Source organism: Takifugu flavidus, chromosome 8, assembly GCF_003711565.1.
Source record: "Takifugu flavidus isolate HTHZ2018 chromosome 8, ASM371156v2, whole genome shotgun sequence".
Classification (NCBI taxonomy): Eukaryota; Metazoa; Chordata; class Actinopteri; order Tetraodontiformes; family Tetraodontidae; genus Takifugu; species Takifugu flavidus.
This window is the reverse complement of record NC_079527.1, coordinates 3,138,961-3,164,181: the sequence shown is the minus strand read 5'-3', so window position 1 is coordinate 3,164,181 and position 25,221 is coordinate 3,138,961. Positions and strand designations below refer to the sequence as shown.

At 44.3% G+C, this 25,221-nt stretch overlaps 1 protein-coding gene across 7 annotated transcripts in view; it reads right to left on the bottom strand.

The window, feature by feature from the left end:
• Positions 1-25,221, bottom strand: part of agrn (agrin) — a 199,016-nt gene that overhangs the window by 143,545 nt on the left and 30,250 nt on the right. For 5 of the 7 annotated variants that reach the window (XM_057039710.1, XM_057039704.1, XM_057039706.1 and 2 more), the window contains exon 3: positions 6,932-6,952. The exons of the other annotated variants lie outside the window; for them this stretch is intronic. In XM_057039710.1, coding sequence (XP_056895690.1) covers positions 6,932-6,952 — 21 coding nt within the window. The remainder of the gene's footprint in view (positions 1-6,931; positions 6,953-25,221) is intronic. 7 annotated transcript variants of the gene reach the window in all.

Below are 25,221 nucleotides of genomic sequence, written 5' to 3'. Positions count from 1 at the left end.
CATGCAGTCATTAGGTTTGCAGAGGAAGACTGGCTGTTAATGGTTTTTAGATGCTGCCTCCCACACCCTACTTGATGGAGCATGCTTTCCGCTAACGCAAAAAAAGGATTTTTGCATCCTCGTGGCTTGATCATAACGCTCCATATGTCGTGTTGCTCTTTCACAAACAAGCCTCCTCGCCGTTACAGCATGGGCCGATGACGCTGCACTAAAGCCGCGTTAAAATCCAAATGGATCACTCACCGTGATGCTAATTGGTAGTGAAAGAGGGACGCAAAGGGCATTCTGCGCAACTGGGGTGATTAAAGCTGGCTCCAATGCACAGTCGCACCCGTGTCAGGGTTGTTTTTTGCCTCTTGGTTTTAAAAGCAGATAGATTTAATTGTTTGGGTGTCAAAGAAGATCCATTACCTAAACTCACACAGTGTAAAGATGTCTGCCCATATTTCAGCGCTGAATTGTGTTTGTGGAGCTTTAGCGGAGCCTCCAGCGCTAATGCTGCAAACAAGACAAAAGTGGGTTCTCAGGGTGTGGCCTGGATTCAAACAAAGCCCCCACTGGGTCAGTGCCTGAGGAGCATGTCTGGAGATGGAAGGATGGATGGATGGATGGATGGATGGATGGATGGATGGATGGATGGATGGATGCATGGCAGGGAAGCTAAAGCTGGGACAGAGATGAAGCAGATTCATAGATGGGGGAAGGGAGGACATGTGCATGTTGCTGTTATTGCAACATAAGAGAAATATTTCGAGGTACATGAGGCCAGCCTGAAGCCAGAGACATTTAATCCGTATATACTGTGTGATGTTATATTCATTTAATTGGATTCTATGTGCGACATGGTGCTTGCTCAAAGATGAGACTGACTGTGTGAATGAATATTAGCTTGGGGACTATGATTGAACTCGTGGCTCCTTTAAGTCTAACTATCCTGATCCAGAGCTGACACCGCTGCTTTTGACTTCCATTCTTCATCAGTTTTGGTCCATGAATGCAACACAACTGGCCAGACCCACTAATTGAGACCTCACCCCGCGTGCCTCCCATGAGGCCGTCTGTCCGGAGGAGAAAATGGGGGTTACACGGGGAAAGAAGTGTGTGTATGTCTGTGTGTGCACGTGCATGTGTACGTGTTTTGACGGGGGGGTGGAATTCTGGGTCAGGCACTCAACACAGCTCCCTTAATCTGGAGAGGAACAGGGTGGGGTGTGGGGGAGGCTGCACACACACACACACACACACAACAGATGGGATGACCCCCATGTGCATTTACCTACTTAGCAGCACTGGGTACACGCATGCACAGAAGCACTTTACATGTGCAGGAGGTGCGACCATGGTTGAAAGAGATTATACTACCATAACCTAGATATGAACCCCTCCCTTTGACCTACTGGGTTATGATGAAGACGATGTCCTTGGCAACACAATAACCCCAGTAGAGCTCGACAGTGTCCAAGGAGACTCTTCACCGGCTACTCAGACCCTACACTGACTGACGCAACAGTAGCTCAAATGACAAATTAAATATGAATGTGCATGGAGAGCAACCCCCCCCCCCCACTTTCATAGCTCCCCTCCCCCGTCTTCATTTTAACGACTGGGCTGTATATGAGCTCGTAATATTTCTGCGTCAAATCAATCTCTCCTCTTCTCATTCCCTATTCCTGTCACCCCCTTGGTCTATTTTTCCTCTTTCTAAAGAGCAGATGCACCATAAAAAACATAATTAAACTAAAAGACCTCTGCGACAGCACACTTCGCCCGAGTTGCAGTTGTTTTTCCAAGTCAAACGATTGTACGCGGGGCAGAGTGTCCGCAGACTGCTTTTATTCTATTGTATGTGGAGTGTGGCCCCAGAGAGGATGGGAGGAGGAGGAGGAGGAAGTGTGCAGCTTTACTCTTCATATCAAGGATGGAGGAGAAGGAGGTGAGCAGCTCCTAGAGCCACCTCCCTATACTTGGCGTTGGTGCATCTGCGCCACCTAGTGTATTCGCGCGTCATAACAGCCCAACTGCTTCAAATCGTGAGAGACAAAAATAGCAGAGATTAATCACTCTTTTTGGAAATAAATAAATAAATGGAGGCAATCTAAGGTTGAGAATACAAAAAACAGTGTCATGCAAAAGGAATGTAAAGTTATAAGGACAATTTTCACCTATTTGTCATCAGCTTTTTGGGAAATTATGGAGCCTTTCCCAGCATTTATTCAATCAATCTTTATTTATATAGCTTCTGTTACAGTCAAAATTGTCTCTGGGTGCTTTACACAATCCCAGGGCCTGACCTCATTCCCCAACAGTGTCAAGGAAAAACTCCCCTTTAACAGGAAGAAACCTTGAGCTGGACCAGGCTCATATGGGGGACCCTCCTGCTGATGGGGGGGCTGGGTAGAGAGGGAGGAGAAGGGAGGAGAGAAAGAAGTGTGAATTGGCATAGATCATGGAAATTGGTAACACAACCTTGATAGATTACCAGGACACACACAGAGATCATTTTAGAGTCTCTAATATACCTAAAGTTCATGTTTTTGGCCTTTGTGGGGAAGCCAGAGAACTTTGCAACAAGAATCCACAGAGACAACAGAAGAACCTGACAGGGCAACCCAGAACCTTGTCGCTCCAAGACCGTGCTAACCACTGCTGCCTACACTCAGGCGAGTGCAGAGTTCATATAAACAGGAGGTTTAAAACAACTCCCATTATTACAGAAGATGGGGTGTTGTTTTCTGATTCTTGAATTCTAATGCATTTTTAATACTGCACAAAAAATTCATTGAACATATTACATCTTAGTAAAAAGACCCCACATTAATCCTGTTTACTACTTCTATATACCTTTATGATACATAAACATAAACGGAGCTGCACGTCACTGCAGCTGATAGCACTGTCGCCTCCCAGAGCACACTGGGGAACTTTTCTGTGTGCAGTTTGCATATTCTCCCTGTTTCTACCTTTCAAGGTGAATCAGCGCCTCTTAAGTTGCCCTTAGGTGTGAATTTCAGTGGGAATGGTTGTTTGCCCCTGTCTGTTTACCTTGGGAGGAGCTGGCCAGTGGGGTACCCCGCACCTGAAGGCGGCTGGAAGAGTCCAACAGCGACCCCGTTGGGCGGAAAGCGGTAGAGGATGAAGGGATGTTGGAACAATTCTGTTGCAGACTTTTATTCTGCAGTGTGCGGCAGGCCGCCATGAGATGGCAGCAGATTCAAACTTGACGCTCACTGTTTTAATTTTTTTTTTCAAAAAAAACCTTGTTAAATCCTCCACAGGTGGAGAAAGACACCATTTTTCACTGGATAAATCTTCATCTCCGCCACTGTAATCAACATCACCAGGCTGATGAAGTTATTCAAACGTACTGCGATCATTAGCGAGCGTCACTGTGATTAATGTGTGAAGTTGCTTCCTCCAAAATCCACATTTTATTTACTGTAAATAAACCGTAAAGCAGAAGGGAATAAAACAAAGATGTTAAAGTTAAGGAAGGGTACATCAGTATCCAGGGCATTGCACATTTGGTCAGATAATGTATGCAGGCCCACGGACGTTAATCGAAAACTACAACTTTGAAATATCTAGAGAACATAGCGCGGTTCTGAAAAGGTGCTTAGAATTTACAATAGGGTGAAAATAGAAACGGTGACACCCAGATTAAGGCTGTCCCAGAATACCAAACTTGGTCGTAAATTATGACACAAAGTTCAACAACATCCTTGGAGATAAGATACGGCGTTGGCATTTGGCTTGTAGCAGAGGAAAGGACAGTAAACACAGAGAAGGTGCCGTCTGAATCTTGTTTTTGCAGTGAGGTTGAGGTGGGGAGAACAGGGTAATGTTCAGGCCTGCAGGGAAGAAAAAGTAGCTGTGATCTTTACAAGGGGCCTTGGTCAAGTTCCAACAAAGTCAATTAAGTAACAGCAGTGTGTGTGCGTGTGTGTGTGTTGGGGGGGTTAGATTTTCCAAATAAGGAAGATGAGAACATAACCCTGACAGGACTTAACAGCCAAACACACAGGCTCCAGGCAGCTTCTGGAGCTGCCAAGACGAGTATGTGCAACTCAATAAACTTGCCTCAAGGAAACAATAATCTTACACAAGTCACGGCAAATCAGAGCTGTTAATCTGGAAATGTACACTTGAAACGCTGTCTGAAATTCCAAGCCCCACCTTCATTCAAAACTCCTCAAAATCAGAGGATATTTAAAAAAAAACAAAAAAAAAAACAAGCACCACTGGAATGATTATGAACTTAGATTGACGGTTGGGTCCAAATAATGCTTTAAAATGATATTGGAACCTAAAAAAACTTAAAACTCACCCATCTTGATGCTACTTAAGACCAGTTCCCACTGCTGCATCATTCTGGCCTTCAAAACTTGTATTACTTTAAATGCAGCATCATTTGTGGGCACGCCATGATAACTTTGGCAGTTTGGATTCATACTGTTTCAAGAACAGCCAAACCACCCATCAGTAAACACATGCTTTTAAGACCATCTGCTTCTGATACACTGCTAGCTTTCGTGTACACGTAGAAATAAACTGTAGTAAGTACACGCACCTGTGGAAATAAACAGTCTTACAGGAACTGACATGAATTGTCCAAAAACGTGTGCACGATTAACGATTTGGGACTGAAGGATGAGCTCCAAAGAAAAACAGACAAAACTGTTCCAGCATTTGGGGGGACTATTACTTCAACAATTAGGGGTCGATTTCCAAGACAGTTACACCAAAGCACTTTGGTTGCTATGTAAAACACAGCAACTACAAATGCATCTGGCTTCCTTGCAGCGCTGCTCAGCACTGTAAAGCTGAGTTGCAAGTTTGATCACTTGAAACAAGTGATGAGTTAGAATAAAGGGAGTGGGGTTTGGGCTTTTTGTGCATAAACTCTAGAAAGAGTTTTAAATATAACAAAATCAAGTCTCCAGGGGCCTAAAGGAAGACAATGCTGGCATCTGAAGTAAGTTACGTAATGTCTGAAATGACTGCAAAAGGGGGAAAGCTGCTTACTGAGGCCAGTTTCTGGAAGTCTGTTTACCAGAAGTTGCAAAAGGCGTTTGCCCAGAGAAAAAGGTCACTCTCTCTACAACTATGCAGCCAAGACAAAGGCAGAGGGGATCACAGACTTGGTGGTAAAAGTCAAGCAGCCGGAACTTTTTTTGAATTTGCTTCTTAAGTAACTTAATCTGATATATAAAATGGTGAAAAGAAAGCAGCGACTTTGAGCTACTGCAAATTGCGACTATGAATTGCAGGTCTGCAAGTCGACGAAAAGCGACGATCGCGTCTATCAGTTAAATCAAAAAGCTACAAAATGAAATGTTATGAACGGATGAGTCTCCATTTGAACGAAGCTTCGTTATAGCACCGTCCGACCGAATCTTTCTAGATTTGATCATCTAGACATGCAGACGAGCTTTGAGATCTAACCCAGGGAGCAAAAGAAAATCAACAATATTGAGGCAGGCTCGCTGTCAAGACAGCCTACGGACCCAAGAAGCGTCAAGTAAAAATCGCTAGGATGGTCCTTGAAACTCTGGCCTACTTTACGAGCATGTCAGCTCATTAACCTCTTATCTGAGGGAGGGCTGAAACTGAGGGTCAGGGTGGCCCTGACAGTTCTCTCGCTGCCCTGATAGACCAGGTTGTCTCACATCCAAGGCTAGGCCTCAAGAAAAGACGTTGAGAGGAAGGAAAGCAGGAGTGAAATGCCACAGATAACAAAGGGGGCGGCCCCTCGCCCGCACAGAAAATACTCAAATTTGCCCAGAGGAAAAAAGTGAAACGGCAGCAGGAAACAAAACACAATTAACTTCACCATCAGTAAAACAGAAAGACACATGCGTAAAAAGGCCATATCTGTCAAGATTCACCTCTGCACCAAGTTCATTAGGAGGAAAAAAAATAGATCTTAAGTACAGCTTTTGAGGGATTTTCGCCTTGTGGCCGCTCATCCACCAGCGGGCTGGATAATAATTGAGCATGCAGCTTCTCATTTAGCTTGAATGTCACTCGTTCACTTGGGAACAGCAGCCTTAAGAGAGGGAGGCTCGGAGCCACAGCCCTCCAGTCCTGATTACTGCTCAGGCAGATAATTGCATTCACCCACATCTGAAAGTCGCGTTAAAGGACTGATAATGCAGTTCTGACTTTGAAAACAGCGCCCCTGGGGGGCGGGGGTCTGTCTCTGACGAGCAGTGGGGGCTAATGTTGCTCAATGTTTTTTTCTTTTAAAGGTATGCTATCTTAAATGCCGGATTAATGGATCAATTCTTATGATCGCAAGTGCTACCAAGGGAGGAGCTCCTCCTGTTTGACAAAGGTTCTGCAAATGAAAAAGCAAAAGATATTTTTTTGCTCTACTTACAACGACTTGTATAAGTATTCAGTGTTGCCACCGCACCGACGTGTCAGCAGTGCTTCCATTCCGGCTTAGCGGGCGGAATTTTTGGACCGTGCTCCATCACTCTCCTGCACACTGCAGGTGCTCGCTGGAGTGGAGCCTTTGCAGCACTTAATTAGATCCCGAAGGAAAGTGGCGGTGGACGGGTCACAGACTGCTTCAAGCACCGGGGCCTTCAAAAAATCTCTGCATGCCTAACCTTTGACCTCATCCGCACTTCCCCTGAATGCCCAACACCTCACTGCAGCGCTTACAATACACACAATTTGGTTCAGTTTGACAACAGACACAAACAAAGCAGGCACTTGTTAAGGCACAATGTTAATTTAGTCATGTTTTAAACAAGAAATGTCTTGTTGAGGGGTGATAAATGACTCCTGGAGGTGGTAATTGCACTACAGCAGGCTGCCATCATGTGTATAGCGCTGGAAGACGTACCGTAATAGACTACAAAAGAAGCAAAGCAGGAGCACGTGTGTACCAGAGGTGTGAAAGATAACCTTTTGTTTCACTTACCTGCAATTATGTATTTGTGAGCTTCGGAAAGCAAAGAGGGACAGAAAAAGGACAGAAAGTTAGGGGAAGACAAAAAGAACATGACATATACACCACAGGGGGTTTGGACAAGTGTAAAGAGATGGACTTCACAATGAGAGGGAGGATGTGTGGTGTACGGACGATCAGCTGATGCTCAACATGGCTTCATTCACAATCATGACTCCATGTCTGCAGCAGCTGGAGTCATAAATAGTTTGTAGACTGATTTGATTTTGTCACCAATGTGCAACGCGCTGTTAACGCTCAGTCCCAGCTCATCTCCTATATGCCATCATTTAGCTTGAAACCCATGCAGTCCTATCAGTGTGTCATTTGGAAAAGGTACAGTAAAGCTGGAAGGTCTGTTTACATGCTGGCAGTCACACAGAAATAGATGAACTTCAGCTGAAAATACCGTGTTTTTACTGCATATGGAAGTTGCAATATCGTGACTACGCTAATCTACTGTGAAATAACCTCTTCACGCTGGAAAACCATTCAGGCATCTCTGTTTTTTAAAAACACGCGCGCGCACACACACACACGCACGCACACACACACACACACACGCATGCACACACTCAACTACAAAATCTGGAGTAGTCATTCTCTGTAATAACCTCATTCCGTGACAAAACAGGTGTTTTGATGGTTTTTTGTCCTGGGGCGGGTATTAGCCTAGTGTCAGCTCTCCTCCTCTGTTCCACCCTCTTGCATTTCTCTCATTCGGCTTTCTCTGTACTCATCTAGATCCTCATTATTCCACACTGGGGTCTTTCTGGGAGCAAATGGTCTATTATCCAAAGATGGAGCTTAAGACAACTTAAAGCTCAAGAGGAGTGGCTATTTATGTTGACTGAAAGACGGGAACAGAAGGAGGCAGTGTGAGTCCGGCCTGGCGTTCCCATATCACTTAGGGTAATGTGATTAGGGGCGAGTGGGAGGGGGCCTTGATTTAACTCAAAGTAAGTTGGTTCTAAGGGATTCATGTCCCGGGGGCTGGAAGGGATGCGACAAGTCACAGGATAAATGCACAGATATGCATGGAATTAAATAATAATGCGGTGCATCAATCACTTTATTGATTTGATTTTTCTTCTAAATAAAACTGAAGGAGACGCACAAATCAACATGCAGAAGTGATGGTTTGTACCATCCACATGTCCACCTTCTGCCACTTTGATTAGCTCTAGCCAACATACATATTGCCTCCAGACTCGTGGAGTTTTGAAATAAATTAAAGTTAAAAAATAATTTCAAAGTGTTTCCAAATGAGCAAACCAGATCCTGCTGTAGAGGTGTAGAGGTTAGCACCTGTGTGCATGCATGCTAGCATAGCAAGGAAGACCTGTTGGCGTCTGAATGGCGCTGTGCATCTCACCGCCCACACGTGCATTACATGAATGGACACGGCAAGTCAGCGACTGAGCTCCTTCTCCCCATCCAAGGTTTCCCGGCAGCCACTCTTTCAAAAGAGGGTGTCAAGTGGAAAAGTCTCAACATCCTGCACTTCCAGCATCAAAACTAAGCGAACTTACACAAGCGGTTTTGCTTCTCTTGGCAAAAATGGTGACGCCAACCCAGACACCAAACATGTGGGTGTTTGTACAAGTGGACGGAGGGGAGGGGGGGGCTCTTTGTTTTCAGCCTGATGTAAGGTGACTGTAAAACGAGACCCCCTACTTGAAGGGACCCCCACCACCACCCACGTCTGGGAAAATGGGAAGATTCTGGAGGCAGGAGGAAAATGTTTTGAGCCCCCCTCCCTTCTGCTGCTGCTCCTGTGCTCTCTGCTGTGATATAAAACATGCTTTTATTGTAGAGGCGCTGTCATAACTGTGGAGGTGACCTGGGAATGTTTGAAAAAACTTTATGGTCTATGTTTGCCTCTTTAGAGAACTTTTCCCCTGAACGTCATTCGTTATAAACTAAGAGCAGACCTCACCGGCATGTTTAGAACCCCCCCCCAAAGGATCTTCAGACGTTAAACAGGATGGGAGTCTGGCCTGCAGAGCCTTCAGGTCACCAACAAATTGGACAAAAAACAAAGAAAGGGGGGGGTAGTTTCTAAAGGTTTAGGATCGGCAGTGGCATTTTCTCACAGGCTGGACACTGGCTTATAATACGTCCTATCAGCCTCCAGCTGTGAGGTGTATACAACCCTTTCACTGTCCCCTCCTTTTCTCCAACATGTGAATAAATAAAGTCTGAAAATAGGCCGGAGGGTAAGACAGGAAAAAGCAGGAACAGATCCCTTTGGAACTTGTTTAGCTCATGCAGCTCATCCTTCATGTCGCCCTAATTTACGTGGACGCCGCAGACTCGGCCAAACGGCCGCTCACATGAGTACAAGTAAAGCCGACACTCGCCCATCTTTATCAGGCTGGATAAACCTCAACTGCAGGGAAATTAAGCTGCCGAGTCCTTAAAGTGGTTTTGAGTTCCGGGTTTTGCATATGGATTTGGGAATCGGCAAGTCCAATGTGTCACGCAGCTCAACGCGATCCGTTCTTTTTTTTAAAGGTCGGATCATAAATATTGTTTATTAGTTCTTGTTGGCAGCCCTGCGTGACTACAGTCCCATACGGAGTGGGGGGGGGGGGTGGGGGGGTTGCAAAGTTCCGTTTTGTTTCACTGGAGCAGAGTCTTTTCACAATGGTGTAATTTCACACCACACAAATCTGCAACTCGTCGGAGAGTCTGGCTGGAACTTGATTAATTTCGCGTGGGACAAAGAGGATCCCCTCACAGGCAGACACAGGCGGATCTACAGCAGCTTTAATGGAAATAAATGACCCCTGTTACAATCGGGTGGGTTCTTCCTGTTCACTTATATGATGCATATAGATAAAGTTTAACTCTCCAGAAGCTTTGAAGGCTCAACTTTTCTGGTGTGTTATCCATATTTTGACAGGACCCGTCCCTCCTCCTCCTCAGCCAGACACTGTTTGGCTCCGTCCAGGCCCCCCCACAACACCGCTGACAAGCCGAGAGTGGGAGCTGCTGTGAATTGAAAGGGTTCCATGTTTGCACTTCTCTCCTGGCTTATCCTGGACCCTGTAGCTGATGACATTGTGTTGAGGCGTGAGGACGACAGCGCCAATGTTCCGGACAATCCGAGTGAAACAACAGTGTTTTTCCTTAAACCTCCAGACTGTACAGCCTGGTGTGGTGGGTCACAACATCCTGGTTTCTGTATTATGGATTAAGGACAGAACTGCTAGAACTTCTTTCTTTTCTTTTTTCTTCACTGCTATATCTTTTTTAGGGTCAAGGAGAAGGTGCTGGAGTCTGTCCCAGCTGCATATGGATTAATGCAGGGTCCACCCTCGGATGATTCGCCAGCTCCTCAGGCCCAAAGGTGAACATTTGGGGATTTGGTACCTTGCTCCATGTTACCTCGGTGGTGCTCTGAAGGTGTCCTAGCACCTACCCCCTGATACCAGAGCACCTTCCATGTTTTGCAATGAGTTTAACTTCCAACAGAAATCATTCAGCAACTTCTTTTGGCTTTTTAAAGGACACTATCAATCCACAAAAGTGCCAGCTCATGCTCAGCCTGCCAAGGATTCATTGTCAGAGCTATAGGCTTTTTTCACCCGCAGCCATTCATCAGAGAACAGGATCATGAGTCTGCAGCTAAATGCAGGCTTGGCAGGTTTGCCGCGTAATTCAGGCAGCCAATTAATGCCCACCCGGTCAAAGTCAGAAAGGCACGAGGTAATGAAATGATCAGAGCTGCAATAAAGCGAGCACAGTCCTGATTTCGGCTGCTGGAAATGACATCACAGAATCTTCTCCCGTTAGAAAACGGTGGACCGTCCTTCACCTCCTCTTTCCTTTAGATATTCGCCAGGAACAGTCATTTCACCTTTTAGCGGAATTGGTTCACCCGTGTCTCCTAACGCCCTCACAATTACAGGGAATGGCTTTTCGTTTTCGCCAATTAACGAGCACATAAATTCATCGGTGGAGCAAGAGATTCACGGAAATAGAATGAGTAAAGTGAAGGAGAGTGTGAAGTGAAGAGGGCATCGTCAGTTAACCCATGGCCCAGTTAACAGCCTCTGGGATGTGCTTATTAAAAACAAACAAACACTCAAAAAGCACCAAGCATAACACAAATTAGAATAAGAGAATAAGAATCAAGTACCAAAGGGAGTTCACGCTGTAGTGGAAAGAAATGATGGGAAAGCATAACTGTGATGAGGTGCAGAGTCTGGGTTAGCACTAACACTATTACTGATGTATCAGTTGTTGTCAATATGAGATAAATAATGCAAAGTAAACCTGTACGGTTTGGCACATTCCATGTTGCCTCTTGGATGTCTTAGCAGCACGTTGCTCTGCTAATTTGAATGCACAGAGATGACACGTGACACGATGGCATGTTATGGTTTGATACAGTGCAGATGGTGTCAATTGCTTTATTATTTAGTATTTACAGTGATAATTGGTTAATAATTAAACAGAAAAGAAGCCCCTGACACCAAAGACAGTGCACTTCACCCCATACCATGCAGTAAATTAATCTCAGCTGCCCGGTTGCTCACCGGCTCCAGTGAAAACATCACTCCTATCCTCCGCCGCACTCCCTGGCTCCCCATACAGCAGAACATCAACTTCAAGATCCTTCTCATCACCTACGAAGCTCTGGATAACCTCGCCCCCTGGGGCCTGAGTGAGCTCCCCTGTTGCCTCTTCCCAGTTGCAAACCTTCACCTGCACCAAGTCCCACACTGTCGGAGACAGAGCCTTTGCCTTCACCTTCACCACCCCTACCTCCTGGAACTCCATGTCCCCCACATCCTTAACTCCAGCCCACCTACTGCGTCTAATGACATCTCCTGATGTGTATCTGTCCTGTACATTCCCTTTCTATTTCTTGTGTGCCCACATGTAAAGCATCTTATTGGTATTATTAGTATTAGTACTACTGGTATTAAAAACTTAATTGATGGGTTGATTGGGTTTTGCTTCATAGTTGTGCAAAGTCTACTTTCCTGGCATGTGTTTCTTTTGCGTTATAAACAGAAAAACGTTAGCCACGGATAAGGAGATATTTAAGGGAAACAGTTGCATGATGTCATCTGTTTAAAGTACAGATTCCTTGCTAAGTGTGACAGAAATGAGTGGATTGCTTGTTCAGGTGGTGCGGGCTGACCAAGAGCATAGCTACGCTACGCTCAACCCCAGTTTGAGGAAGAACACCTGTTTTGTAAATTATTGCAACTGAAGCCAATCGGGTAGAGATGTAGAAGTATCGAAGGAGCAAATCTTCCCTTTAAGGATCAGTCATGATTCTTAATGCATTCATGCAGATACTTGACTTTCTAGATGACTAACCGGGGGATATTTCATGTTTCATACACTGACGAAGCACATTCATCATGAACTTAACCTGAAGTTCTGTAAAAGTAATTATCTTTAAGAAACATTTGATCCACTCATTAATCAATATTTACGTTAAAGCCGTCTTTTTAAACAAGCATACACTTTTTGACAGTGTGTGGAGATCAACTCCAGACTCCATTTTGGAGCACTAGGAAAATGAACTTTAAATCTTTTAAAGAGTCAAATGGAACTCGTTTGGCACATAACTGAGAAACTGTGCTCTTTGTTTCTAAACCAAAAAACTTCTCGAAAACACAAATTTAAAGATTTTGCGCGATTCCAAAAGACAATTACATGGAAATATATGATGTGATTTTACTGAAGTTGAATAGCAGGTATTGTTTTACACCCAGCAAATAACCTGCAGCGGTATTTGTTGCCCCTCTGATGCGTCATTAATATCCATAAACGTCAGCCTCTTTAGTCATTAGACGCTGCCTCTGAATTCTCTAAGAGAAAAACAGAGCGGGACTTGGAGGAGGCTGCTGCTTTTGTCTTGTGTGGGCTAAGATAAAGCCCCGAGTGAAAAGGTTGCCATCCATCTTCATCCTCCTGGCATGTGCTTTAGTTACTTCCGCCCTCGGAGCAGCCCGTGTCTCTTTCTGCTCTCGCTGTGGGTCTGCGTTTGTGTGACAGTGCTGCAAGAGGCATCAAGGTTAATGAAGTGCATCCACCTCCATTCCATTCCGAAATGAAAGAGGCTTCATTAAGTGGTCGCTGGCTTTGTGTGGTGCCAGCGCGTGCGTGTCGGCGTGCACGCAGACACCTGAGGACTGACAAACGTCTCTTCTTTTCATTTTTGTGGAGCCAGGTGTGGGGTTTACTTCTCAATCTGGTTTGTGCACCTCATGAGGGATTGCTAAACAAGCTGGATTTGAAATACATCAATGGAAGGATCCTCTGGATCAGACGGGGGCGTTCCGGGAGGTGTTTGGTCCTTTTCCGGTGATGTGCAATAAAAGGAAAATCAGAGAAGAGTCAACAGTGTCGCAGTGTCTGAGAGCCTGTCGGATGACTTCCCATACCTCCTCTTGTTCATCACTGCCCTTTTCACTCTCTACCCTTTCCCGCTCTCTCTTTCCTGCTCTCCATCCTTTCATCTCCGCGTCCCACGCATTTCAGGTCACTGGGGGAAGCAATCACCTTAAGTGTTCTGGCTGACAATGAGAACTGATGAGAAACCTCCCTCTGAGTGTTGGCTGACTAAGGTGAGCTCCTCAACGCCCGTGCGCTGCCTTCATATAGAGCACGCTGAATCACCCTGAAACCCCCGTCCGACCCCCCCCACCATTCCTAATTCCAAAAATTGACATCCAGTTTTAAACAGCACCCAGGTCCTCACCCTAAAACTGTTAATCAATAACTAAAATCCCAAAGAATTTTAGAATCTGTCTTGCAGTGAAATCTAAAAAAAAAATCAACGTCAACATCGGCCCTCGCTCTAATCTCTCTGGAGCACCTTTAAAGACCTTGTGATAGAATCACCCACAAATGCGACATTCTGCTGAACGTGCACACCTTTCCCATAATCCCTTGAGCTAAAGACAAGGGTTAAGCAGGTCAGGGTAAGTGGGAGAAAGAATGGAATGGCAGTTTTGGAAACATGGAAAGTGAAGGACACTTCTCTGGCAGCTGCTCGGCACCTTCGCCGGCTTGATTTGTTTGATTGTACATCAACAGCCTTCAGTCATCTGTCCAAACCAGCTGTCAAACTTCTAAACTACAAGAAGCAGGAATCCAGACTTCACCTACGGACAAGTCCTTGCACAGCCCAGATCCTCAAGGAACCTGGAAGCCCTGCGCATGGAAAACAACTCCATTGAGTTGAAGTAAGTGTAAAATATTGCTGAAACGCGTGACACATTGTTGCCATTCTTTTAATGATGTTTCCTGATGATGACATCAGCAAAAAATGGGTTTCCTCCCACTTGTCGCATCTCATTAAACGATCTGGGGGATACCATTTTATAACCCGAGATGCTGTAACTCACACAAAGAAATGCGAAAAACAACAGATATCGGTCTGATTTATGCAAAGAGAGAAATAAAAACAAGAAAGATGCCACCGTCAAGTATTTGAGAGGCCTCCATTTATATTCTGATATATATGGGACAGATCTAGTCTTGTAAGACAAACTTTCCTTCCATTTGTCCTTCCAATATGTTGAAACTAGAGAACCAATGTTCTCCATTAGTAGTGACATATGGTGGAAAAGTGACTTTAAAGGAGCCATTCAAGTGTGACACTTATAAGAACTTGTAAGACTGTAAAACAGTGCCTGTATCAGTCATTAAATGATAAGCAATATTTAATCATATACGCTCAGATGTCGAAACAAAAGAGAAATCACTGTTGTTCTGCATAGAATGTTGTGCAGCCATGACAACAGACTGTGTATTTTATTTGTCAAGGTTGATGTATGGGGAAAAAAAATTGAAACGTAGCCGTTAGCTTCATCCCCATGACGGCTCGGGAGTAAAAATATTTGTGGATGCAGTCATGGAAAATCATTTTTCCCCCCAGCATCAATATAACTGAGCAGATCTGCGCTAACAAGCCACTCAAAGCCATCGTCATTAAAAATCCATGATCAATATTCTAACATCAAAACATAATTATCAGCAAATCAGTGGGAGAAATTATCCTTTCGTGAAGCGCGCTTGCTTGTCTATTGACGTAAAGCTGCAGATTGACGTCTCACCCGCCGCCTGCCGAGAACACGCAGGGGTCAGTTTGTTTTAATTAATAGTTTAATGTCGATGGCAAAGCACCACCCTGCAACGGTCCGAAGCGTGTCTTAATGACAAACCTCACTTTAGGCCTTTTAAACAAAATGGCACTAAAATAATAATTGCTTTTGCTTTCAAGGAATCAAGAACTAGGAATAGAGCTCCCTGCTGCAGGATTCAACAACTAAACCTCTCTAATAGCAAACATGGGCAGCATCTTGTATAATGGACCAGCAGAGGAGCGTATAATCATGCTAATTGGCTCAGGCTGGTTTTAATAACATCACGGAGTAATCATGTCACGAATAACTAATTAAATGCTGTAATCAACATGCTGCCTCATATACCGATCCTCTGATGCGGCTCTCAGCAGCTATGCACCGGCGCGCACGTGTGTGTGTGTGTGGTGGTGGTGGTGATGTGAGTGTTCGTTTGGGTGCCGTTTTTTCCCGTGACACTATCATCAAGGGCCATAGCAGGTGCTCAGTCAGAAACTAGCTTATCAGGCTCGACGATAGAGGATGTGCTCTGGCAGGCAGCCCTGTGCAGGATTAAAGTATTTCTGGTCATCTCGTAAAACAGATCCGTTGTTCTTTCCTGGCCAGAAAAGAATAGTTTTCACAAAGGTTAATGAAAAAGGATTGGTAAAAAAAAATGTCAAAACTCCCCAAAGGGAGTACTTAAGGGGATGAGTCGATCAGAAAATGAATATATAGGGGCAAAAAAGTTCCCGCTACTTACTAAAATCAAGAGAACTCAGGACAGTGAATGTTGTTTCTGAAATTCACATTGCGCGATGAATATAGGATGTGGGAATATATACAGTATATTCTTCCAGAAGGGCACCTACCTTCCTACGGCACACAACACAGGAGCTATCACGCTTAAATGTTGTTTACTTGACCTTGTTCTGTGGTTTTCATTCCATCCTGCTTTTTCCCCAAATTTGCTGAAGTGTCGAAAGGAAAGATACAAAGGCAAACAGACCCTGGTCTTCTTTAACATTCAGAAGCTTCTTGACTTTTACGTTGGTCAACAGAAGATGGTATAGGCAATGCAGGGTATACCGGTACCTATATCTTTGTTAGCTTCACTTCCTGATGATTAAAAAGCAAAAGGATGGACAAAGAGTGACAGAAGCCTGGTTTCCATCGGAAAGGTGAATTTCCATTCAGTGATTGCAGGAGGTCAGTTCTAAAATGGCAAATCGCAAAATTAGAGTTAGGGTAGAATGACAGCCTCTCAAAAGAGAAAAGGGAGGGAATTCAGCTGGTACACAGGTGTGCTTCAGTATTTGTACGGAAACTGTGGTTTTGACTCCATTACCCACAATTCTTAGCTTCAGTGGCCTACTACAGCATGGGAATCAGGACTGAACAGCAAAATCCGCTTCACACGGATAATTTAACTATTAGCAACAGGACATGGAGGACCGATCTGGGAGGATGGTGTGCCTTTGTGTGTGCACATGTCGGCTGACACGCACGCACGCACACACACACACACACACACACACACACACACACACACACACACACCACTGAGCCCTGCTGCCCCAGTATTTTTGGGCTTTCTTCCAGGTTCACTGCCAACAACTTGCCCCCATCTGCGGGGCACTCTGAGCTCCCAACAATGGCACCTATGTTCCCAGAGGGAGCGCAAGAGATGCAGGCACGCACACACACATACACACACGCACACACACTTACACACACACAGCCTGGCTGCCACATCAAGGTCCACATGGAAGGCCATGTCTGCATCAGCTTCCATGACCAGTGTGACGTAACGTGGGAGAATATAGTAAAATGCAGGAACAAAAACAAACATATGGGTGACCAAGTCCCCTTCGCCCTTGCTTTGACAAGGTGAGATATCTTTTATAGTGTGTGGAAAGATGGGAACACTACAGGAACCACGGCTGGTGTCTCCAGTATGCTTGTAATTCTGACCAAGGGGTAAATATACCAAATCAAATGGGGGTCCTAAAAAACATGATGCTGTATAGCTTTAGCTGCACCATCTGGTTAGGCCATTTCATGAGGTGAGGATTTAGGTTACATCCTAAGCGTACATGGGGAGAACAGCCGACAGCCCCCCATCCATGTATCTAGTAGATGTATCAAGTAGATGAGATGTAAGTGGGATGAACTCCCAGTGAAACATCATGCAATCTGCATTCTCGGAAGAGAATCGTGCTGCATATCATCTGACTATGTCACGTTCAAGGACACTTCACTGGAGTTCACACTTGAAATGATTGGCCGAGATGGGGAACCACCGAATAACAGCTCTTAGCACACTTTCAAGGACCTGACAGGAGAACTAGCTACAATGCGAGCTCATGCGGAAAGTTTATCAATGTTTTTGAGAGTGAAAGAAGAAAATCTGTCAGATGGATACACGAATACTTCAGGCGCAGATATCCGAGCCAACCGGTGATGGATTTACAGAAAACCGACAGTGTTCACTGCATCTCTATCTACATCCAACAAAGTGAAGTAGCCCATAAACAAGCAGTCAGTAAAAGTCTCGAAGCTGTTTTGAGACACCATTCCATCTTAATCTAACCAGGCAGCTTGCCAGACATTTTAAATAGCACTAAATAACATGATGTAATAACTGTAATGCATATAACTGGGTTTGAAAGGTTTTGTTGTTTTTATTAAACACTGGACGAACAAAACAGTCACGCTGTTGCTGACAAATCAATCGGCAAAATCTCAACACTGTTTTTTTAAAGCCTGTGAATATAAGCAGTGATCTAAAATGCTGCTATAGTCATCCACTGTTTCAAGTCTCAGGAGATACAACCTCGGTGAAATTGGGGCTTAACATCCTCACGGCTTCACTACAAGTGTGCCCTAATGTTGTCTAATGCTATGCAGTGTCTATGGGCTGAGCTAGCATTTAATGCAATGAGGAATGCAATATTAAAAGCTGTCAAAAAATGTGACGCATCTGCGGGCTAATAGGGGGAAAAAAGGAACGACAGGGAGCCCATTCAAACCTAAAATCCATATCCAAGAGATTAACTGTGAAGCTATGCCCATTAAACGAGTGATGATTATTGGCTGCTCATTATTTAGCTATTACAGCATCATTAAATTGACATTTGGTGCCCAATTGGTGCAGAGTGCAGTTAGACACAAAAACACATCAGTGCTGAACTGAGGGAAATTCGACTGCCGGTTGGCTTCATCCTGAATTAGCATTTACGCTCACGCAGAGCGAGCCAGGAATGTCTGTGCAAGCCGACACAGGACCCGGGGCGGACATGTACCGACCTGTCTCATTTCAGCGTCTCTCAAAGCTGGACCATTCTTACCTGACATCTCTCCTTGTTAGCAGAGGAGTGTACCTTTCATGCCCCCCATTCATCCCAAACACACCACGAGGGCTTTGAAGTCTCAGCAATACAGCTTTTATTTTATTTAGCAGGGAACTAAAAGACGAGGCTCTGAAAAAATGACACAGATGTCCCAGGCAACCAATTCTAGCCGACTGTCACAGGTAGGCTCAAGTTTAGGAGTGTGTGGGCAGGATGGGACGGGCACTCTGCTGGTACGGAGGCATGCAGAATTTTGCTTTCGCATGTGCACCCAAACTTCAGCGACCCCGGAAAACCATGATCAGCGGCGTCGTGTGTTAGAAAATACCAGTTAGAAAGGAAAGGGGATACACTAGGTAGCAATTTCGCAGGCCATAATAAGTGTACAGTCATTTTGTCTGTGAAGAATACTTCCTAAACTAGTTTAAGCATTCCACAGTGCAGGCAGCCACATAATCACATGTAACATGGAATCGGCTTCAGGGAAAAAGGAGAAAATCAACCAATTAAACCGAAAAGCCAACTTTTTTCCCGCCAAAAATGGATGCAAACATAACCTGAATCCCAGATTGGAAATTGGCAGATATGGTATATATTAAATATTTGTATAAATTTAGTTACTTTATTAATATATTTGTGTATGCACACCATTGTGTTTCTAACTTTACAGATGAATGACCTAAAACAAAGTGTCATTAAGTCAGAAAAAGTGCCTTCGGCTGTGTGACGCTGGAGGAGGAATGGCTGGAATTCCATTCTCAGGTGGCACCTCTTTAATCTCATTATCTGGGGGGATATGAATTCTGCATTCCGGCGTCCTCACACTCACGTCAAAACGTTCAGCGCACCATCATGTCAGAGGGACCCTGCTGAGTGGGACATGGCTGACAAGACCATCCGTCACTAAAGCGGTCTTGTGGTCTGACATAAATACACCAACACACGCAAACACACACTCAAATATGCACACACATTCAAGCCGCTACCTCAAGGAACAACAAGGGTGCTGATGCTGGAATACTTGCATGGACCATTGAAGAGGCGCATTAAAGAGATTTCTCTTCCAAAAAAAAGAAACATGGTATAAAAGAAAGGATAAGGGTACGGCACTGAGTGACAAGTGGACCTCCCACTTTAACAGGCGCCGTGATGAGGCGTGACCACCCCTGACAGGTGTTTTGTCTCACTCGGCGCAGCACGATGTGGCCATTGTAGTGGCCACTTCCATTGAAAGGCCTGCAGAAATCCCGCACCAAACGCCGACAAGGGCCCGGTGTGCTTGGGCAAACATGCACCTTTGCTGCCTTCCACAACCGGAGCTTACATAAAACTGGACATCAAACAGGAAGCCAGTGTGACGGTGAAGGACTACAAGCAGCACTTACAGGCACTACACATCAAAGCAACACTTCTGCGGCACGTTTTTTTCTTTTAGGGTTTCAGACGTGTTTATTCTTAAAAGCTTACTCAGTTCACAAGACTGGAACCTCATCAGCAGAAATCTCTTCTGAGCTACAAAGAGTCGGCATTAAAATCCTATTATCATCCACAAAGCCTGCACTGTTGCGCAGTAATGCTACTGTGATTAGAAGCTGTTCTATTCTAACACAATGTTGTGTTTTTTTTTATCAGGGTTTATATATATATACACACACAGTATGTATATATCATTAGTTATGCTATATGACAACAGCTTAGCAGTTTGCTACTAAACTAATAGAAAAACAGCAATGCTACTCAGCTGTATGTATTTGCCGCTACCATTTCATCCTGGATCATATCATACATGATCTTCAAATGGATGTGGAAGCTCCTGGATGTTACACCCATCTGTACAAGAGCCAAAAATTGTGATTTTGAGTCTCCTGGCATTTGTGTTTTCACAGCTGTTTCAAAAGTGTCTCAGCCGATCTATCCAGGCAGCTTTGTTTTGTAAGCTCCTTGGGTGGAACTGATGAATGTAGAGAGGAACAGAGTGGACTTGGCTAGGACAGCTTTAAAAGGAAGGGAAGGGCCCTGAGTGGGGAACACATGAAAGGACAAGTCTGTCATCTGGGAGCTTTAATGACAGACTGTGTAAGTTTGTTTTGACTGGAGATCTCTTTTAATATGCATGACAAAAGACGTCCCTCCGGGACCCTCCCCACCAACAGTGCAGATTCCCCCCTACGAACTCCTGCTGTTTCTGTTCTTCACCGTTTCATCATCAGTGGCTCTTTCCTCATGACGCTAACAGGGATACCCGATTGAACACTCACGTGTGCTGGAAAGTGTGCGCAAAAGCACTCAAGCCTGCTAAAAGGATGCACTAAGCTTTATGTACTCACTGTAATAAGAGCTACCAAAACTGCACACTTTCCACTCCTGTCTGATGTCTCAAAGACAGACAGACGTAAAGAGTGCTAAGTACAGAGGAAAATGTGTCAGAAGAGAAGGCATCTTCAACGGGCAACCACTCATGAAAAGCTAAAGCGTGTTTTCAAATACACTGTCAGGTCAAATATCTTGCAGCACCATAAATGATTCAACAAATTCAGAGTTTCAAGTGAAAACAGGATGACTTCACCCCCCCCATGTCAAATCAATGGGAGACGTGGAAAAAGAAGCTGAGCTTTTGAGGGCACAGACATGCTTTGGGATTGACCTGATGAAAGATGGACGGGGATGACACATGATGCCAAAAAGGTATGGAACAGAACTAAAGGGTAGAAAGGTTATGGCAAAGATCAAAGCGGATTTTCAACAAATGCAAACCCATAAATCAGAAGCCGTTTTCTTTCTTGACGGACTTTAATGGCTCTCTGGAGGTACAATGCACAGGATGTAGGGGGTCGTCAAGGATATGTGGTTTGGAAAAGTAGGCTGTGGCTATTATTCTAGAAGGATAAAAGTAAAGGGAGTGGCCTTACCTGGTAGGGCGTGAGCAGGACAGAAAAGCAGCACATGAAAGACAAAAAAAGAAAGATCAGACAGTGTTTAAGAGGCTTTAAGTTGAGCACATTAAGAGAGAAGGTACGCAATCACTGCAAAACCACACAGACGAAAGCCGTTTAATGATCCTCATAATCAATTACCTTCAAATTTCAAGGTAAACATCTATACCGCCAGCACATTTGGAGTCGTATTCTAAGATTTACTACAGTAAGATCGGCATCACATCCTGATGCACGTTCAGCAAGATGAAAGATGATCACATGGAAAAATCTGTTTTTAAAAAAACCTATTCCGACATTTATTACCTTGTAGTAGCAGCTTTGAATAGGACTGGCTGGATTTGTTGGGAAACACCATGCCTGAGAGGGGTGTCTGACTATCTCAGTGAGTTTCTGACAGGAAACTCAGGCTGGATTTCAACATGACGGACCACATGCGAGGCTCATGAGGGTAGCACAGCCTCTGCCTTCCAGGAATGCGAAACAATGACCAGCCCATAAATCAATCCTCAGAAAAGCAATTTCCATTCCACAGTGGAGTTCCACATGTATTTGGTGCAACTAAGAACTTCTGATAACAAATGGCATGGATTACTACATTTTATGATGATAATACAGTAGATACTACTGTATTATTATTATTATAGATACTAGATACTACTGTATTATAGATAATAGATACTACTGTATTACTGAGAAAAGCATAAACCCAGGGCTCCCCAGAGATCAGAGCACTACTTGTTGCACAGTCTAACCAGAGAAATTCTAGACCAACCAGTAAAAACCCATTCAGGATTTAAAAAAAAGTAACAATGCTGAATCATCAGATAGTTTCACACCCTAATATAATATCCGATGACTGATAAACTTGGAATGCACTTGGATTACATATTTAATGTCTACAACAGCAAAGTTAATAGTTCATTTGACAGCCAGTGAGTGTCCCAGCGATAAAAACATGTGCTCCTCTGGCAGATGGCAAAACGATTAAGCGTAACAGAGGTAAACTCTCTCGCCTTCTCTCTCTCTTCGCAGGCCGTCCTTCAGCTCTGGGACGGGAGCTGAAATATTTACTAGCAACAGGTTTCTGCTTGGCATTATGCAGAGCACAGTGGTCACCTTCCTTTATCATCCATATTTCAAAAAGGCACTGGGGAAGGCAAAGCTTGCTGACCCAGAATAAGAATGAGCAGAGGAAATCAAACACTGGATCATATCGGGCAAGACTTCAGAGGAGAGGAGGTGGGAACTGAATGCAGCTTTTGGAAGGCCATGTTTGGAGAGATCATCATCCAATCCACCTACTACTTTTGCAATGACCCTATTTGGTGAAATGCAGCATGCTTTTAAGCTTAACCTGTGAACTTAAAGTGACAATGCATGATGTATATAACACTGAAGCAAAAACACACCTTTGGATAAAAAGCTGGAATCCACCCTGTATGGCACATACAGCCTTCATTTGTGCAAAGCCTGTTTTTTAAATGGAATGAGGGGATGGAGACAAGAATGGAGATCCAAAGGGAAGCTCTTACTTTATCAGCCATTTTTGGTGCTGTGATGGAGAGATAACCTGTAGTGGGATAACAGTTCTAGACAAAACATCAGTGCTTTCCACTCTGTCTTATCCATTCCTATCCATCTAGTATGGGTCACGAGAGCAGCGGGTAGGCCCCAGAACCCTCTTCTCGCCCTAAAGAGACGGGGACAAAGTGGGCTGAAGTGAAAGAAGTGGAGTTTGGCTTTAACCGCCGGTGGGAGAATAAAGGACAGGGGACATAATCTCACTATTAGGCTGGGTCAATCCTCTCTTGGGGCTTTTAGTTGTAAGCCAGCAGCATTTCTCAAAGCATAGACTTTACTTAGGAGAGCTGCCCAGATATATTAACAACTGCCAAAGTACATTTGCCAATAGATTTCCCGGCTTTTTTTTTTTTTTAAATCTGTCCAAAAGAATGACTCATCAATGATTAACTGGAGGGTGGTTTTTCTTCCTTTTACCCGTCTAGTGTTTGTTCTTCCTTCTTGACAAAGATCTCCTACAATCCCGCTGCACAGACTTCCAGAGAAAAAGGTTTTATCTGGTGTTACAGAGGTGCGATCACAAGGTTGTCTGCAACGTGCTGCTAAAGACGTGAGAGAAACACGATTTCAAAACCCGAAAGATTTGCATGCGTCACAGTGGCTCCTAGGAAAATGATGGTCATGAATGGAATGCACCTCCCACCCTGTCTTGCCCGAACTGGACCAAAATGATAAATCATAGCAATATTATATTAAAGTTATGTAATGGCTCGCACACCTCGTGGAAACCCTCCGAGAATAGCCCCACAACTTCAATGGACTTCGGAGTAATCCAGTTCCCAAGCAATCTTCATTACAAAGAGAGCTCTCAGCTTTATTGGGAGTCAAGGAGAGAGAGGTTGCAAGCGTACGAAAAAGGATTTATTGATTGCACTTAATGCAATAAGCATTCAGGATCGCAACAATTTCATTAGACTTTTCTCTGCTGTGGGGGCCCGTCAGGGCAGGGGGAAAAAAAGAGGAGCAGGCAAGTAGCAGCACAGTCTTTATGTAAGAATGAGAGGTGGTGCAATACACACCCATAAAACCAGTCTTAATGGGTTTCCCCACCGGTTTTACACATGAAATGAATTTACTGCTCCACATGTGAAAATGCTCATGTACATGGCTTCAAAATGGGCTTTTAAACATCAGAGGCTATAACCCTAAGCAGGCAATTAGAGGTTTTTTAATAATGGAGAGACTGTGGCATATAAAACGTACAGTTAATGTGACTAATCTGAGGAACAACAGAAACCTGGACAGAAGCAAAAGACCTGCACTTCCTGTTGATTTGCTTTCAAATGATCTCTTAGCATTCAGATCCACTGTGGAGGAGACATAGAGACGGAACAGGCCCAGATCTGTATGAATATAACACACACACACACACACACCACACACACACACGCACATACATACACACACACGCAGGAGCAGGAGCAGCTCGTCAGACACTTGTGTCAACTCTCCCTCCTCCCACCTTCTTTCAAATGCCCCTATCAATCCACACTGCTAGAAGCCCCCCCACTTCCAAATGACCCTTACTCACTGGGTCAGGGCAATAAATTCCACGTGTTTGTCTCCAGAGGTGTGTTGACTTAAATTCACCTCCTGACACCTGTGCAAAGATGAGCGTCATGCTGCTGTTGAAAGAGCAAATGAAGTAAATCAGGATGAGACCTCTCAGAAATGCTTGAGGAGGGAGGGGGGTGGGTTCTTGAGGCAACCGTGTGAGCAATTTCATTTCTGACATTCCCAACTTTGGAGAATTAAAGGTATTTTGAAAACACCTGTGGAAAAGGGGTCATCATCACCGTGTGAGCACCTTCATCTCCAAGAATAAATAAATAAATTAAAATCATGGAGAAAAGGCAAAAACACGACAAAGATGTGCAACTTGCAGGGTGTTTTGCGAGGGTAAAATGGACTTAGGAGAACTTCACAGACAGTTCCAGTCATGATCCAGAATAAAGATAAATCATTAGTTAAGAAACACAATAGCTAGTTTTAACCCAACAATGCAATTGTGTCCATTCTCTGCACTTTTCCAATGACCGTTCCAGCTACCAAATCTACAGTAATGCTGCATTTCCATTCAAAACAGCCGTAGCTCTGAAGAGCAAATAAAGTGTGACATTAACAACCTGCATTCACTGATTTCAAAAACTTTTAAGACCACAAACCTTTGGAAAGACAGAATAAGATGCTGGGATTTGCAGTTTTAAAATAATTACTCATCGCAAATGTCTAAAAATTTGGGGAAATCATATAACGACTGTCATTTGAGGCAACTGCCATTGAAGAGCTGGAATATG